Source organism: Cyprinodon variegatus, unplaced genomic scaffold, assembly GCF_000732505.1.
Source record: "Cyprinodon variegatus isolate N-32 unplaced genomic scaffold, C_variegatus-1.0 Scaffold1092, whole genome shotgun sequence".
Taxonomy (NCBI): Eukaryota; Metazoa; Chordata; class Actinopteri; order Cyprinodontiformes; family Cyprinodontidae; genus Cyprinodon; species Cyprinodon variegatus.
The window spans coordinates 149900-168693 of NW_015151545.1; the positions used below are offsets into that span (position 1 = coordinate 149900).

General features: G+C 39.1%; 1 protein-coding gene across 3 annotated transcripts; it reads right to left on the bottom strand.

Moving 5' to 3' along the window:
* Positions 1-495: 495 nt before the first annotated feature.
* On the bottom strand, positions 496-15746 carry LOC107101405. Of its 3 annotated transcripts, none has more exons than XM_015400302.1 (10): positions 15549-15746; positions 11021-11495; positions 10802-10945; positions 10373-10596; positions 8485-8625; positions 5146-5233; positions 4824-5029; positions 4649-4735; positions 3896-3968; positions 496-1059 (listed from the first exon to the last, which is right to left on the bottom strand). In XM_015400302.1, the coding sequence occupies exons 2-10, from the start codon at positions 11454-11456 to the stop codon at positions 824-826; spliced, it is 1635 nt and encodes a 544-aa protein (XP_015255788.1). In that variant the 5' UTR covers positions 11457-11495; positions 15549-15746; the 3' UTR covers positions 496-823. The 3 variants fall into 3 exon arrangements, with proteins under 3 accessions (XP_015255788.1, XP_015255787.1, XP_015255789.1); XM_015400301.1 differs by having other exon boundaries at positions 11021-11501; XM_015400303.1 differs by having other exon boundaries at positions 15665-15689.
* Positions 15747-18794: the final 3048 nt, after the last annotated feature.

An 18794-nucleotide genomic window follows, 5' to 3' on the forward strand; every position in this document is an offset into this window, starting at 1 on the left:
GAGAAAACTCTTGGCTGGAGAAAATTTTCGTTACATTTACACTTGCTCATATTTTCCAGACAAAAAGTTAATGGTGCATCTCCCAAATGTGCCGGCCGTAACAACGTTTTTATTGGTTCCGCCACCGGGACGGAACTAATAATGGCGAGCCGTTGTTTTTTTAAATAATACTTTTAAAAAAAATTGTCAAAAATTGTTTTATTTAGATTACAAAAATAAATCGTAATAAAAATAATCCTATTTATGATGTTTTAGAAATTAAGACCTATGAAAGACTAATTTAAGACATTTTAATACTAATTAAGGCCTTAGTTTTATTTTGAAGAATTCAATACCTTTTAAGACTTTTTAAGGAACCCTGAAAAACTATTCAGCTCTAAATTTTGTCCAGATGATATCAGGGATTCCTACTATTTGGCGTCTCGTTGGTGATTGTATTTTTGTTCTAGCTACACCTCAGCGGTGGTTCTGGGTTGCATAGGAAAACATTTATCTGATGTAATGAACGCAGTCGGCATACAGTGACAGAAACAATATTTATTGAAGTTAACATGTATTACATCAACGGTGAGCATGTAGAGAACATCAATGATCCTATCAGAACAACACATTTACACTTTTACAGTATTGATAAAATATCTGCAGTCATCTGTGCTTCAGCTAATCTACCAATCGTGTTGTAATGTGTGACATTTTATTCAGCGTGCCATAAATATTACATTCTGTTCATTGGAATATGTTTCATTCTCTTCCTCTGTGTGTGGTTGGGTTCCTATAAAGCCTGAGATAAGCTCCATGCTGACTGCTTTGCTTTATGTGAAGCTCACTGGGGAAAATGCACATCTGTCAGCGAGATGCTCCGTTGCGACTGGCCGACCCGATCATAGGAGGATGATGATGATGTGACGGCGTGCTCATGGGGGGCCACGTTAGGGCCCCGCAGGATTAGAGAGGAGGAGGGGACGGCTGGCAGGATGGTGGGGCTGTTTGTGGAAACGCTGCAGAGGAAGCTGTGGGTGTTTGGAGCCACTGAGTTCTTTCTTTGCTGGCTGCTGGAAGCTGAAACACAAGATGAGACGAGTAAAAAACAGCCAAAGTGCATACCACAGATATCTGTAAGCACTTTGTTATATGTGCAACATTCAAGTCACTAATTTATATTTAAATGAGCTTTTGTTTGGTGGCAAAAACACATTTTATATAGATAAAAATAAATTTAGGTAGCAATAAGTTAAGTGGTTTTATGACCTACTGTCATTAATAACATTAAAGAGACTAAATCTTGTAAGCTACTTTATTAGTATTATATTATTTATAACTATGTTATTATTTCCTTATACAATGGAGTATTAGAACTAGTCAGTTATGGCCCTTAATTGGCGTGATATTACAAAAAATCTGAGCGTAAAGACAAAATTATATAAAAATTTAAGACCAAATTCACAAGAAACACACAAAAAAACCTGCTTGCGACAACTTAACCCAAAGGTTTATTTTAACATAAACCAGTGCACTAATGTTTCAAATTTTGAAAAGCTTCCCATACAGGAAGAAAGCTAAAAACACACAAATGACAGATATATTTTAACAATTATTTAACTGAATTCACATACTTTGTTTTAGAAGGGATCAAAACAAATCAGTTTTAAAGCCACAACATAACCAGTGCTAAGTCTTTTTTGCAGCTATTTTTCTTTGTATCGTTTTCTTAGTATGTTTGATTTGGTGATAAGTGGAGGCGTTGCAGAGACAAGGGTGGAACTAAACTGAGAAAAACCGTCTGTTTCTCGGTAACTCCATTTTGACGCTTTGTGTTCCGTGCTTTGCATGTGCGAATCCACTGCCTTAATTCCCATCGTTCAGAGCTTGAATGACTTCTTGCACAAAATAAACTGTGCCTCATGTATGTTCCCTGGTTTTATTATATAAAAAAAGGTTGTTTAACTAAGAAAGCTTCAGTAAAGATCTGATCAGCTGAACCAAACAGCAGCTTCAGGTCAGCATTAAACACAGGCTGCCTTTTGTCTACCACTTCATACGACTTTATTCCCCTCGACCTGGCATTGTGACCTTATTCTTATTAAAGTTTTTCTCTAATTTTTTAAAAGACCAGCCCTCTCAACTTTTAAAAAGCCCATTTCTCCTTGTGCACGCTCTGTTTAAAAGTTGCTGTTCTCATAGTTTCATACAACCTTACTGTGTTTGAACGACCACTCTAACCCCTAAAACCCTCAATTTATATATAGAGCGGGGACTATATAGTGAACTTTATAGCAAACTCAGTTAACTGACCGTTCAGATAGATGATCACTTCCCCGTTATTCTACTGCCTGTCTGGTAGCAGGGACAGCAAAATCCCATAATGCTTTGCAAGAAAAGCCCTCTGTGCTCCGCGATGCCTCTTCTGAGGCCTTTCTTTTCTTCTCATACACTTTGTAGACACATTTTCTCTTACGACCCTCGGCCATTTTCAAAGAACCGTGGTGAGAAAGGTGAGTTAAATGACTGTCTTAAACCGTAGCTCACCACAGATATATAGCTCAAAGTGCGCATGTGCAAAAAAAGATAGTTAACTGGGCAAGCACGAAGGACGGTCTTACGTAAAGATATCACCAGAATGATTGATGATTAGGAGGACCACTTATTTAGATGATCCACCCAGAATTAAAAGATCGTCCTCTTTACCTTTAAGCTTCACTTTCTATTTACCTATTTAAATGGGTAACGAGTTGAAGGCACAAACTAAACTGTTCATAATTCATTCATAACATGTAGGTGAATCACTGTCCCCCAGACATCCGCGGTTACAACTCAAGTCCGGTGCGTCATCCGCGCACCAGACTGGAGTTGTGACAGGCAGCCCGGGCTACAGGCGGCTACGCTCTACCCCTTCTATTCATTCTAGCTAATCTGAATCGTTCAATTCCATTTGGAGAGCGAGATCATCTGTGGTAGCAGCACTAGACATCTTCCAGGCATGTGAGGAAAACTAGCAGCAGTTTAGCAGACAGGAAGAATGAATGGTAGCCGGCGCGCACGGATGACGTCATACATGCGCCGCTTTGTTTTAAAAAAATATAAATATAAAAAATGTAAACGCGGATGTCTAGGGGACAGTGATTCGCCTACATGTTATGAATGCTGGCGTTCCATAAAGAATAAATTATGAACAGTTTAGTTTGTGCCTTCAACTCATTGCCCATAGGAAGACGCTACCTGGATATAACCTAACCAATTATCTTCAGAATGGCTCCAAATGACACAAAACTCATATTGGTGAGTAGAACATGATGTACTCGTCGTCTCCCGTTTTATCCGGAACCGGGTCGCGGGGGCAGCGGACTAAGAACATGATGTAATAACGTAAAATCAAAGGGCCAATGTAAAAAAACGTGTTCCCCTTTAATACTTTTTATCTACTTTATTTACTGCCTACCTCCTTAAAAAAAACAACAACAGCATTTTAAAGCTTTAATTTGAATTCCCCGTTTCAGTCACACGGATTTAATGTGGTGTTTAAAAATAACACAAGTTGACAGGATAGGAGATTTATTTGGGAGGGGTTGTTCGAAATGAGCATCATGCCAATCAACTTTTTTTCTTTTAAACAGATAAACTACTAAAATTATGTTCAAAATACACAAATACATTAATCATGCAGCTAAAAAAGGAATTATCTTAGGATTAGGATTTATTCAACCTACTGAGCCTACTGGTAGGTAGGAGGCACAATCTGAAGCCATTCTATGGGACTGATAGCCGCTAAAAAAGACCATTTATTGGGATGATAACATCCACCTCCATGCTCACTGTGAATAACTCCTATGTAGGTGAGTAAATATCAGGGATGTAACTGAAATAGAGTAGATTTCCAAAGCTGATTATGTTTTCTTACCACAAGAAGTTCTGTGCTGCTGATGCTGACTGTGGACAGGAACACCAGCCTGACCTGTAGCGCCACCGTGAGCCTGACAGTGAAACTTAAAGGTTAGAAGACACATTTGGACACAACGTCGACAAAAATCTACATTTAGTCGTGAAAAAGAAATATCTCCGGTCACATCTCACAATGGGAGAACTTGGGAATGAAAGAAGAATGGAAGTTTGGTTCCCGGTGTTCACAGATACAGACCGATACTAAATATTAAGCTGCAGATACAGATATATAGCACCCTGATTAACATTGTGTAATCATCATAGGTTTTGCCTTCCACACAGTTGGACATCTAAGGAATACTCTTGAAGCTTTTCTGATGTTTACTGTTGTCTTCTGGTTGCTGTTTACCATTCTCTCTTATCTCACACAGGTCTGGAAGCAGACTTCTAGAAGTTACTGTGTTTTACTTTTTGCCATTTTGTTTTATTTTCTCTTTTAATTTGCTCTTTCCTGTCTCTCTTTCTCTCCCATTAGTTCTTATCCCCTTTTTGTTTCTCACATTCCATTCTTTCTCAGTTGTATACGATTTTACTCCCTAAATGATTTTGAATAAAGTTTAATATACAAGTATCAGGTGGAATCTTATGCAACAACCATTATGGTCTACTTCTGAAAGCAAAGCTGTTGTTCTTTCATCTAGTTCTGGGACATCTATTCCCAGACCCATATTAGCAAAAATGAGCATGGCAGATGCTTCATGTCATCACTGACCTGAGTCTGGTTCAGACAGGCCTGGAGTTTCCTCTTTGCTCTCCATTTGGCCACCCTCAGCCTGGTCTTCTCTCGCCGCTCACGTACCTTTAACACGACATCCTCATCATGATCAGAAACACATTTCCAAAATAAAAAAATCCCTCTGGCCCGTTGGATTTCCCGCTTAACTGACCAGGTCTGCCAGCAGCGGCTGAGGCAAACTCTTCTCCAGCTCCCGGCGCCTGTTCAGGTTTCTCCTGCGCAGCTCGTTCCTCCGCAGCTTGTATTCCTCATAAAGACTTAGGTCTTTGTTCCAGGGCCGCACTGCCGCGCGGGGCAGGCCCCCCGGCTGCATGGCTGTAGTGGAGGGCGGGGAGCCAGCGTGCTGAGGCAAAGAATCTGAGGGACCAAAGAAACACAAAAATAGGGATTTAGAAAATATTAACATTAACGTAAAAGCTCCTCATGACTGTGGCTGAAGCAACACAAACACACCTACACACAGATATACTCACAGACACACGGTGCAGCAGGGGGGAATTTGGAGCTGGGGTTCATTTGGCTAGCAGATGATCTCATCGGCTCTGCCACCAACCTCTGGGCCTGTAGGAGCAGAGAGGAGGATCCAGGTGAAACAACCTCACAGATGTCATCTCTTCTAATGACAGATAGGAAATATGTCTGTCTGTCTGTCCGTCCGTCCGTCCGTCCGTCCGTCCGTCCGTCCGTCCGTCCGTCCGTCCGTCCATCCATCCATCCATCCATCCATCCATTTTCTGACACACTTAATCCCAAGTGGGGTTGCGAGGGGTGCTGGTGTTTATCTCCAGCTTTCTACGGGCGAGAGGCGGAGTCCACCCTGGACAGGTCGCCTGTCCATCACAGGGCAACACAGAGACAAGCAGGACAAACAAACATTCACACTCACACCTAAGGAGAATTTAGAGAAGCCAATTAACCTAACAGTCATGTTTGTGTACTGTGGGATGAAGCCAGAGTGAAATGTGTCTGTATTCCATTAAAGGGAAACGCCATTTTTTTTTTTACATTTGGCCCCTTTATTTTACGTTATTACATCATGTTCTACTCACCCATATGAGTCTTCAGTCAGTTGGAGCTGTTCTGAAGATATTCCATTAGGTTATATCCAGGTAACGTCTTCCTATGGGCAACGAGTTGAAGGCACAAACTAAACTGTTCATAATTTATTCTTTATGGTACGCCAGCTCCAAATGACACAAACCTCATATGGGTGACTAGAACATGATGTAAAAACATAAAATCAAGGGCCAAATGTAAAAAAAACGGCGTTCCCCTTTAATTCTGTTTGTTCTATGATGGAGTAACAGCTTCACCTTTAGTCAACAATGTGTTTCCAGATTTATTGGGTCTATTTCTAGATTTACTCTCTTATCCAGTTCAAACTGGTACCATAAATCAAAGCTAATAATTCTTCTACAACCCATAATTCATATTCTTCACACTCTGCTCTTAAGGTTTACCGTACTTTTGCTATGAGACCAGAATTTGGGCTAACTATTTCTAAACAATAATACAACCAGTAACAATAATTATCGCCAAAGCTGGATCATATGATTTACTGCAACTAACTCACTGTTGATCCAGAATAAACAGCCCAGTGAAGAAGCGTCTAACACAGCAGTAAACAAAATGACATCAGTTAATCCTGCGGAGCCGAGCGATAGCAGAGATGAAGCAGAGCGTGCAGAGAAGGAGTCAACAGCTCGTTCTCAGAGTTGAGCGCGCAGCAGACCGGTTTTGAGCGCGAGTTTAAACGATGCACATTGTTCTCACTGCATGCTTAATTCAGCGGCACCAAAATGACTTTGAATGGGTACAAGACTTTTGATATTTAATTGAAAGTAATATTTAATGTGATTTATTAGATAAGTAAATTATAAATAGATCAGTTGCATTTCCTGTACACGCATTTATTTCTGATAGAGGAGCCAAAGCATTTATTGTGCATTTATCATTATTGAGGTAAAACTGCCCAATTTATCGTGATACTAATTTGAGGTCATATCGCCCAGCCCTATATGGACTAACATTTTATTTCTGTACTTTATTTACATTTTGTTTTTGCTCCACTTGTTATTACGTTCAAACATTTTCTGCATTTACCGTAACAGGACCCAGGAACTGGAGGTACGATATTGGGCATGCTGGCAATGAGTAAACTAGGAAGCTAATTCCAAAACACCGGATGCCAAGAGGAATAAGATGTGAGAAGCAGTCAGAATACAAGGTGATCACTGGTGTTCCCTGAAGCTGTCAAGTTGATAGAAGCTCAACTAAGTGTCCAGCAGGTGGCAATGATTAAAATTGTACCTGATGCAAAAATAATTTACAAGCTTTCCAAAAAAGTTCAAAACTAATCCACTGGACTTTGTTTCCAAGTATGAAGAAGTTTCACTTCCCATCCAGGAAGCTTTTTCAATTCAAAATATCCACCCCCTCTGTTTAAAGCTGTTTTTTCTTTTTTTACATAGATGGCTTCCTTCAGGCCCCTCTCAAACTCTCAAAGAATGTTCCCAGATTTCAGCTTTCTAAAACCTACAATTCAGAGATTGAGTTGATTCCTTCCGCTACCATCGCAACCTCAACCGCCATACAGGGGACCAGAACACCTCGCCTGTTCAGCCAGATCAACAATTCCCTCTAACAACCCCCATTTCAGAGTCATAGACAGGCTATCGTGTATTGCAGGCTAACAAAGAACCTAAACGACTGCTCATTCCTAAAGGGCGGAAACGTTCGTCCGGTTCAATTAGCATGTTTTCTAAGCCAAAATAAGTCTTTGTTTTGGTCCAATGGAAAAAGCTTTCTGGATGAGAAACATCCTCAAACAAATAAAGTCCAGTGGAATGTTTTTTTTTTTTTTACATTTTTTTAAATGACTTGGATGACAGAGAACCTTCACCAGCAATTTCAAGCTTAAAAAGAACTAAGCAAAGAGTAGTCATGGCAAAAGTATTTCATATATTATTTTTTTACAGTAAAAATTGGTTTCTGATGTGTGTCCTTTATTAAAGGCTTAGTTAGTAACTTTAAAAAGTTCATTAAGGAACAAGGTGAGGATAAAAGATTAATATCTAATGGTAGATATATTATAATTACATCAATTAACAATAGATATTAGTGTGTGCTTGTTCTAAAGCCTTTAATATGTACATTATCTTCATACAGTTCAAATGTACGCTGCTAGCTGAATGTTGGCTTTTGCTTATCTTTATTAACTTCAACATTACCAATTTTTTTTCTGTTTAAGATTGTTAAAAATAATCCAGCTTTGTGTTGATCAGCAAATCTGCAGTGTTCTGTGGATGAGCGCTGTGATGTCATCTAGGAGTGTAAATAATAATCGTTTTGTATCAATGCATCGATCCAACAGCCGACGATCCGATGCATCGATTCGTCCGCAAGAGAATCAATTCATATTGTATCATGTGTATTAATGAGTATCTAAAAAAATCTAATCGGAAATTGATACTGAATCAAATCGCCATGATGGGTGTGATTTACATCCCTAATGTCGTCACCTAAAATTGGTTTCTCTAACAGCCTGGAATCTGATTCCAAGGTACCACGACAAACCATAGAAGTTGGTTCAAATGTTTGACTGCGTCTATGTCTATGAAGCATTAACTTTGCTGGTATTCCCGATTCCCTTAAAACTGGTGCCCTTATTTTTTTGTTAGAGTTTAGCAAACATGTTGGGACTTCCAAAAATCTTGACTACAAAATCAGAAAGTTGAGCCATAGAAAAAGTGAAAATTGTAGATTATTTTCTCTACAACAGTAAATCTTTCCTGAACTGGACTAATTGTCACCTCTGGTTCTGGGGCTCTGCTCTGCTCCGCCTGACAGTCCAGCAACAGGTCGGCCATAACTTCCTGCTCCTCTGCTGGCTCCTCCTTAATGCAGATCACCTCCTCCTCTTCCTCCTGCGAAGGCTGGACCTCCTGCTTCACCTAAAGACAATCAGGACCGTTGTTAAGAACAAGCTAAAAATATTCCCACTCTGATTTAAACTTTGTCAGAGCGTCAGATTCACACTTAAGTGTTTTATGAATTGAACTTAAAATGATGAATCCCCATCCGAAAGGAAACGAAACAAATGCAGAAGATGGATTCCCTGAGATGAAACACCTGGATCACAATGATAGGATAGTTTAAAAAAAATAAAAAAAATGTAAGTTTATTGATCTAACAATGGAGAAATAACTCTCTGCATACAACTCTCCCCTTTGGGAAGTAGTGGGCTGCCACTGTGCAGCGCCCGGGGAGCAACTGGGTTTTAGGGATCTTGCCCAGAGACACCTGAGTGAAGTTGGCCCCCCCACCATCTTCAAATGAGGCAAAATGGGTGTGAATTTACTCGGCTACATTTGTGTTGGTTTGTGCAGCAAAAATTTAAGTTTTTGTGCTGCTATAATTTTTTTACAGTTTAAAATCATATAATTATAGGTTAGCAACTTATAGATTTATAGTTATAGTTTCAGAATGAACAAATGTTCACTGATCTTTGATGGCTTCTACAAACAATTTATATATTTTAATATATTTATTTAAAATTTATTTTAAAATGTTATATTTTTGTATTGCAAAAATTTGTATTTGTACTGCTATCATTTTAATGATATTAATAATATTTTGTAGAGGTCATCAAAGGTCAGTTAACATCTGTTTTAGCTGCACAAACGTTTGACACCAATTTTGTCTAATTTGAAGAAAGTGGGGGGGGCTGGTTGACCTTTTGACCTTCACATTTTCATTAATATCTTAAAGCCAAAGCAGCACAAATGACAATTGTTGCTGCACAAACCAGCACAAACGGAGCTGAGTTAATTGACAACCATTTCATCTGATTTGAAGAAGGTGGGGGGGCTGGTTGACCTTTGATGACCTCTAGAAATATTTCTTTAAAATGATAGCGCCGCAAATGAAAAATTTTGCTGCACAAACGTTTGACACTAATTTTGTCTGATTTGAAGAAGGGGGGGGGGGGCAACTTCACTCAGGTCTCAGAGACCCAGAATGGCAGTCTGTGGGAGTGGGTTTCAAACTTACAACCTTAGGATTCCAAGCCCTGTTCCCTAACCACTTGGCCGCCACTCCACCAAAAGGTGGAATCGAGTAATTTTCTCAAGTGTTTGCTGCCTTCTCAAGATTTTTCTGTCACTCAAGTGTTTTGAAGTGTTGCATGAAGATGCTTGCAGAGATACGCATCAAATTAATCCAGATATGTTAAACTATCAGAACCTCACAAACGTATGACGTCATCATCTGTTATCAAGTTACTCAAAGGCATGCAAGCCCTTTGTAAAGTTATAACTTTAAACAAAGTTATTATTTGAGCATCAAATATTCATCCTGGTTTGGATCGTCGCACTGATCTAGAAATAAGTAAAAAGCTCTTAAATTAAGTGCATTTAGCTTTAATTTAAGCAGATAAATAAGACCATTTGCTTATGGAATCGTTTTTACTCTTAAAATAAGATAATTAGATAATATGCAATTGTTTTTTCTCTGTTAAATGTAAATAATCTTGTTCCATTGGCAAAGTGTCTCAATTACCTTCTCTATTCAGAAAATTTTTTTACTCATTTTAATAACAAATTACTTCTTGAGATTTCAATTTTTTTGCAGTGCAGAAAACATTTTCCTAAACAGCTTAAAATGAAATAAAATAGAGGATAGCTAGATGTGTGCTTTCACCTCTAGAGCAGAAGAGGGCAGCATGGAGCTATCAACCTGAGTTGAGACCTCCGGGGAAGGTGGAGCAGCAGTGGATTGTTGCCCTGACAACAGAGTCAGAGTCCTAACAGAAGCAGGAGCCTCAGCAGATCTTTCCGTATAGGGCTGCATGCTGATGGTCCATTCGACGTCCCGATCTGAATCCTCCCTCTGCGAGGCGTCATGCTCTGAATGACTAAAAAAAACTGTTCAAAAGACAAACAGTTTTAATGGCGATCCACAAAGGGTGCAGCTACATGGTTTCCTTTCCAAACCTGATCTCAGATCAAGTGCATGTATAGTTTCTACACCTCCGCCACTCTACCACGGATGGTGTTTAGAACCGGATCCTGGTATGAAAGAGGTGAACAGAAATGTTTGCAGCTGCATAGAGTTCTGCATGATCTGTACCTGCATTGCTGTCCAGAGATTCTGCAGCCGTGTTCAATGTGAGCGTGACGGGGAGCAGCAGGTCTGATGAGTCTGAGCTCGCTCCATCAGAAGGACAGCATACTCTGGCTGCTGGTCTGTTTGTGCTGTCTGAGGAGGTGCATTCTGGGAACATAAACAGTGGTTAGGAGTGGGACTCTGAAGGAGCGGAGGCAAAGGTCCCATTCCACAGCTACGCACCTTGGCGGCTCCTGAATCGTGTTTCCTCTGCAGATTTCTGAGCCGGATTCAACAGAGGAACCTCTGAAGCCGAGGCGCTGGCCTCACACCTCTGCATCCGATTCAAGGTGGGAGGCTGGATGCGAACCGACGCGGAGGCCGAGGCTCTCTGCTGGAGCTCCTCCTCCACGCCCTGCCTGTAGTACTTGAGCTTCAGCTCAGTGTAGCGCAGCTTAGCTCGAATGTTGTCATTCTCCTTCTCTTTTAGGGCCTTCTCCCTCTGCAGGGCCATCACATCCCTCTTCATCACCACCACCTGAGCTTTCAGCTCCTCAAACTTCACCCCGACCACTTTCAGCATCTCGGCCAGAACCGTCTCCACCGCCGTGTTCACTGCCCGCTCCACAACCGTTCCCATCTGACCCCGGATCAGCGACACAGCAATGCTCACATCCATACTCAAAGGTCACTGATGTTCAGATATTTATCTATGAATCTACAGTTTAGAGGAGAACAAGATCAACATTAGAACAGTAAAAACAGTAAAAAAAAAAGGAATGAAAAACATAATGACTATGATAGTATTATGCAAAAACCACTTTTTTGATTATTTTGTAAAATCAACTGATTTGTTGATTTTATTTTCAGATAGCCAAAGGTTCTACAAAGATATTTTACAAAATCAAACCAGGTGAAACTAAAACTTTTCCACAGGAGGAGCTCTGGTTTGAGCATATTGATTTTTTTTATCTTAAATGGAAAATGTTTAATCCTATTAATGTATTAATCTGATTGATTCAGCCCTAAAAATGGCACAAAAATGAAATGTTTAGATTTTTTTTTTACAATCTTGGTATTATTATTGCTCTAACTGGGTTGCTCTGTTAGCTAAATGCATATTTTTAAGTCTCTACACTCCAGTTAACGAACTAATTGATTACTAAATTAGTTGATGATTACTTCAATAATCGGTTAACCTGATTCATTGTTTTTAAAAAATAGCACAAAAACGAATACATTTCAGAACAACTAAATACTCCTCAGCACCAAGATATTATTCCAACATATAAATAACTATAGTAGACTTTGAAAGGCTTAAAAAAAACTGCATATAAAGCCTTTAATATGTGTGTTAATCTTCTTACAAAGCAGAGAAACCAAAACAGCGACAAAACTCCATTGAAGTTTTTAAAATGAGAGCTTTAAGATAATATTAAATAGATATTCAGAAAAAAAAATGTAAGCTAAATCAAACACCCACCATCTTTTCCCTGCTCATAAACACAACATGATTTGTGGGAACTTTACAAAAAAGTCCATCAAACAAAGTCAAGAAAGGCAGATTTCAGATAAAAGCACAAACAATGCAACCAACGTTTGTCATTAAGCTATGAAAATGAACGCAAGTTTATTCAAGCAGGGTAAAAGTTTCTACTTAGACTTAGACTTCATTTATTGTCACTGCACAAAAAAAAAACAAGGTAAATCTCGACAACGAAATGTTGATTACTTGGCTACCAGTGTAACAGAGCTAAAACCTTATTCCTGCACAATAAATATGTTTTCTATAACTAAGAGCTAGCTATATACAGGGTAAACAGTATATATTTACATATAGATTGCACTGAGTTATTGAAGAAGTAACATCAATAAACAAATATTGCACTGAGTTATTGAATATAGCACTGAAGAGTTATTGAAAACGAAACATTAAATCGAAGACAAAACTAAACTAAGGTGCATGTATTGTCCATGTCCATGGGGGGTGGATTACATGAGGAAATTATGACTTTTTGAGCTTCAGCATCCACTAGTTGAACATGCAACATGCCATCAGTTACAATCAAAAAGAATCATTTTGAATCAAGATTATCCAATTTCTGCACTAAGGAATCTGTTTTTAATCATCAGATTTTTACCCAACTCTAAAATAAATTTAGCCATTTACAATTCATTTACAAACCCCAAAGAAAACACAGGGTTAAATCTCACATCCTACTTAGATAAATGGGATTTTAAAATTACATCTTACAGAATTCAAAATGAAATGATTGGTTAAGCTAGAATAGAATAGAAAATGTTTGAATATTTATCAAAAACCCAACTTTCTCTGTGGGATTTAAATATCAGTTTCAGTTATTTATCCACTGAGTCTTTGCTGCCATCTAGTGGCCTGAATCTGATTAAGATTTAATTGTATTGTGAAAAACGGTTGGAAATCCCTGCCCCAGACAGCATATAACCTGATATTTCTCTGGTTTAACAGGCCTGATTCAGATGACTGCAGTGTAACAAAACCAGTTAATAAGCTCTCAACTGATAAACTGAAATAGATAATTACTCTTTAAAATAACACAATGATGGACTGTGATGGATGCACAGGTGTGGCAGGTCAGTTTCAAGAAATGTATTTCAAAATAGTAGCAGGAATAAAAAGTGATGCACAAACCTGAGCTTAGAAAATGTTTTTTTTTTTGTTCTTTTCTGATTCAATTTTGTGCTATGGATGAATTTGGATACTGGAGAACCCAATACTTTTGCATTCTGATGGCATAATTACTGTTGATTTAGGAAGATGCTGTTATAAACTCCTCTCTATGAGTAAGTATGATATGTATAAATCCAAACATGTATAATCCAAAGGCCTTCAGCTGATCCAAAATGCTGCAGCCAAACTTCTGATGAAAATTAAAGAAAGAGATCATATCTCTCCTGTCCTAGCTTCTCTTCATTGGCCTCATGTCCCTAACAGAGCACTTCGCTCTCAATCTGCAGGGTTACTAAATGTTCCTACAATTTCTAAAAGTGGGAGGCAGATATTTTAGTTATCAGGCTCCTCTCCTGTGGAACCAACTACAGGTTTAAGTCAGTGAGTTAAGTGCAGGCTTAAAACTTTCCTTTTTGGTAAAGCTTATAATGAAAGGGGGTCAGGTTATCCTGTGCTATCTCTATAGTTATGCTGCTATAGGTTTAGACTTTTGGAGGACATAGGGACCCCCATTTCATCATTCTGCTTCATTCTATCTATATTCTTCCACTCTGTAGAATCTGTTAGTTCAATCTCTAACGTTCTGCTCTCTCTGCTTTTTCTCATAGTAGCTTCATCTGTTCTTTTCCTGTTTGGCTGTGACTCCATCTTGGAGAGAAATATCAGCTGTGCTGCTGCAATCGACGGCTGTTTTTTTTCAGTGTAGGCCTGTTTCTCTATCTTTCATCCTCTGACATGGGAGCTGGCTCAGAGCTCGTCTGCCTGGCTGTGTGTTTCCTGGACGGGGCTGCCTGTGGAGCTGGTTTACAGTTACCTTTTCTATCTCTGCTTCTTTTTCTATGTCTGCTTCTGTCTCCTTGAACCCCAATCGGCCTCAGCAGATGGCCGCTCACGCCGAGTTTGGTTCTAACTGAGGTTTCTTTCTGTTAAAAGGGAGTTTTTTTCTCTCCACTGTCGCTACAAGCACACTTGGTGTGAGGGATTGCCTTTGAGTCAAAGAATCAATGCCATCAACTGATTTTCATTAGATAGAGAACTCTGAATAAATTTGACTGGATGTTCTGGTGAACTGTAAAGTACCTTGAAATGACATGTGTTGTAAATTAGCACTATAGAAATAAACTCAGGGCCCATTTTCACTGATGTCCAATCTTGAACTTTATTAAACATAAGGAGCTTTTGGTGGATTTGTTTAGATTTGGGGATTTCTTTTTTAGTTAACTGCAGGGACTTGAAAGACTGATCTGCACTAACAGAGTGTCAGGTTAATTATCACTGATGATTTGTGAGTTTATTACACCTTAATATTAGCTGCCTGTTGGAGCTAATGTTTTCCACAACAGTTTATCTAATTAAGACAGTTCCTCTGTCTGGATATAGTTAGAATTTTCATTCTGTATGTGGCAGATATCTGGGAATGGAATGAGAGCGGTGTCCTTCAGCTAAGAACAATGTATAATATTTTGATAAGGCTGGAGCCATGGACGTCTCCTAATCTGCTCAAATGTATGATGCAAAATGTGATGATGTGGCAGACTGGAGATGGATAAAATGCCTTTTTAACTGTTAATTGCTACTTCTCTGGTCATAGAAAGATTACAATTTCTATCAGAATCTGTTGTCTTCTGTTTATTTCTTACATATATAACTTACATTTAAGTTATGAAGTGTTATTTTAAGAGTTTGTTTTCAGGGAAAAGAACAGAAGAGATGGAGCTTCAAGGAGGAGCCAAACAGAGAGTTTATCTTTAACAAGAGACTGACTTAAAAACAACTCACATGTTTTCACCTCTTTACCACCCAGAAGCTAACAGGCTTTAGCAAAGATTGCTGACATGGAAAAGGCTCGAGGATACAAACATTTAGTCCATTTATTGATTCCCAGACGCTCACAGAAAGCATCACACCATTTTTTAAACAAACACGAATAAAAAAACTACCGTAATTCTAACAGAATAATGCCAGCTACGAAGGCATTTACATATGGATTACTTTAGCTAAGACTTGCTCCCAGCTAAATGTAGCTTAACTGTTTTATAAAATGACGACAGCTTCACCTACTGTTCTCACACAGAGAGGCTCCAATTCATCCATTCATGACCTGAGTATCACCTCCGACTTAAAGGCAAACATTATAACTTCATTAAAACTGAATCTGTTTATTAACGGCTAAGTACCTAATGATTTTATCTAGCAATACAACAGCATCACAGCCACGGATGTTTTGGAAATGACCATTCGCTTTTTAATAAACAGCTTGAGAATGGCCGTTCGGTTCATCTACTGCCCCCTTCTGGTTGGAGTCATTATTGACTAGTCCTGCTTTACACGACGGTCACGGCAGACCGACCGCTTTGGCCTATGGGCGCTGACGTGATATGGTAGCGCCATCTTTGGGCAGTCGACTATGGCAAGCCACGAAGGCCACTTTTCGCATTAAATTATGGCGTTAAGATTGAAAGTAACCCGCTAAAATAGTGGCCTTCTTAGCTTTAACTACTGATGGATATACAGGAATACAGTGACACAAGTCTCAACTCCTCTGAGATAGCACAGGATGCAATTTTTGGCAATTTATTATTATTAATTTTTAATTCAGTGTATAACATGAATGCATAAATACCTCATTTTATTTCAGTGTTAAATTCTGTTTAAAATAACAGATAATTAAAAATGTCTCCGGACCTTTACTGGCTGAAGATTTTCTTTATTAAGACCCCACTGATTTTTAATTGGTTGCCCCTGGTTTAATGTTTATAAATATTTATGTCACGTCTTGTGCGCCATCCAGAGTGGGAATTTAACCCATGAGACCCCTGAAAGCCTCAAAAGCAATATTTAAAGGGGGTCTTAAATTGTGTCAAAAAAATGTAAAATAAAATATTTTTTTGTCACTATTGGTCACTAAAATGTTTTTAAGCTCAACATGTCCAGTATTTAAAAATCAAAAAATATATTTACAAATATGTTCTGTTTTTTGCCAAGTGGAGCCAGCCAATCCTGTTCACGTATGCAAATTAGCCATGGACAAATTCGACCCATTTCCATTCGTCAGAAGCTGGATTAAAGCAGGACATCGCCTCTCTTCCGCCTGGAAACCAGGACGGCAACCACAAGAATTCGAGCCGAGGCATCTTTGGTCGATTCTAACTTAAGTTAAGAGGCTATTTTATAAATTGTCCTGTATGTAGGCCTTGACTTTGATTGTGGTCTTAGTGAAGCAGCCTGGCCTTGGAGTTGGAGAATGATTGTATATGTGCTGCATGTTTGTGTGTGAAAGAGAGAGACAGACAGACAGACTTTGTGCATGTGTGTGTTGTCATAGACTGACTGTCTGTTCAGGCTCTTGCCCGCTCCACCAGATTCACAGAAAGCTTCATCCACCAAGCTGTCAGGAAGCTGACATCCCCCTCCCCTCCAAAAAAAAAAAAAAACACTCCGGACAAACTGTATCCTGCACTACTATTATTACTATATTTATTTACTGTTCTTTTGCACTGTAACTGTTACAAATATATCTTACATAATTGGTAATAATAATTCTATTTTTTTTCTGCTGCCATTACCATCTGCCTTTTTGCACTAGCATAAGGATTGTATATTTTATATTATTGTACATTTTATATTTTATTGTGAAATTGAATGTTTAAATTTTAATATTAGGAACTGATCTTATCTGTTGTGCCTGTGCACTTTATCTGTTTCACTGTTGGTGAATGAGAAACGTCCTCTCGAGTCCTTCTGTCTGGTGAATGTAAAGAATTGACATTAAAGCTGACTTTGACTTTGACATTGAAATGTTATAGGGCTACTGCATATTGAAAAAAATTTAGATCGGTATTGCGCAACAATCTGGAGATGGTAAATTTGGTCTGATAAAAAGTACATTTATATGCATGCTTAAGCCAGAATGATGAATTTGACGTTTAAATATGATTTCTCGACGACTTTAAATCTCAACCTGTCTATTTCTCCATTTAGACCAAAGTTGAGTCCCTGTGCTTTGAAAGTGCTTTGTGGAAGAATGAAGGGTCGTCAACATTTGGACCATATATGTTGACAATACATAACTTTTGGTTATGAATAGATATTTTAATTATGATGAATCTGCCTTCAGGATCAATAATTTTGTCTAATAAAGTAAAACTGAGGTTTTTGTGGATTAAAATTGCTACTCCTCTCTGGCTATAGTTATATCAGGTTGCAAACACATCAGGGAACTCATGGGAGTGTGCAATGAGTAAGAAAAGGTGAAAGAAGAACCCCAGCCCATGCTTCCTGTACCCAGCTGTAATTAACAGCCATACCGTGCCAAAGTGCTCTAGAGCTGGGCATATATTTCCTTATCACAGTGAAATGTTCTATTCACATAATCAAGTGTCACATGCTTTAAATCCACCTGTTGTGCATCTAATAAAGTCCAGGAGTGATCTTCTGATCCCTGTACAACTGACCATTATTATAAAGTTTGTCAACTGCTACTGTAGCTCTGATGCCTTCACTGATATATTTCTTCCTGATTGGGAATAAGACTCACCTGCGATCTAATATTTCTTTTAGAAACTGGTAATTAACGCTGAAATCTGTTCCTCTCAGCTCTCTGCCCTGACTCCTGACCTGCTCGTTTTGCTTGTAATGCTCAAACTTAGCTGCAATTGCTCTAGGGCGGGATTTATCAGGCTTCTGAGCCGGTGAACGCGATGGAAGGTGATGTTTTTTACCTGGTCCGCCGGGATTTTCAGCTTCTTCTGGACGAAATCACGGACTCTTGCCTCGGGGTCTCCTTCTTGCTGCTCATTTCTGCGAAGATGAGATTATCTCTCATGCTCCACGATTGAATGTCCAGAATGGATTCCTTAATCTTTTTATTTTCGCCGGACAGCTGGATCATCCCCTCTGTGAGTTTGGTGACTTCCCCCATCAGCGCTTCGTTCTCGGCGGTGACGGAGGCCAGCTGAGCTTGGCTGAATTCCAGCGACTCTCTCAGAGCTTGAAACTCCTTATGCAGGACTTCTACCAGGGCGAGGCGGGCGTTAGAGACTGCAATTTTTCTCGGGAATCCCACGGGTCACGGGATTCCCGTGGGATGGGAGTCAGTATTAGCAAAAATCACGTGATTGGGACGGTACAGGATTAAACATTAACGGGAGCAGACGGGAGCGGGAGCAAACCAATAATAACTAAAAAAAAAAACAAGGATCGATGCCAAAAAATTAAATAAAATAGAAAGAAAAAAAATCCAGTACTGGCGCGGCGCCGCCATTTTGTAGTTTTTTTCCTTGAAGCCTACACTATAATGCGAGTCAA

Bases quoted from the DNA above. Each gene is read 5' to 3' on its own strand.
- LOC107101405 (XM_015400302.1), bottom strand. From the start codon at position 11,456: ATGGATGTGAGCATTGCTGTGTCGCTGATCCGGGGTCAGATGGGAACG. The intron at 5,030-5,145 runs GTGAGTATATCT...TTGGTCCCTCAG, and splicing joins CCCTGCTGCACCGTGTGTCT to ATTCTTTGCCTCAGCACGCT. The intron at 4,736-4,823 runs GTCAGTTAAGCG...GTCGTGTTAAAG, and splicing joins AGCCGCTGCTGGCAGACCTG to GTACGTGAGCGGCGAGAGAA.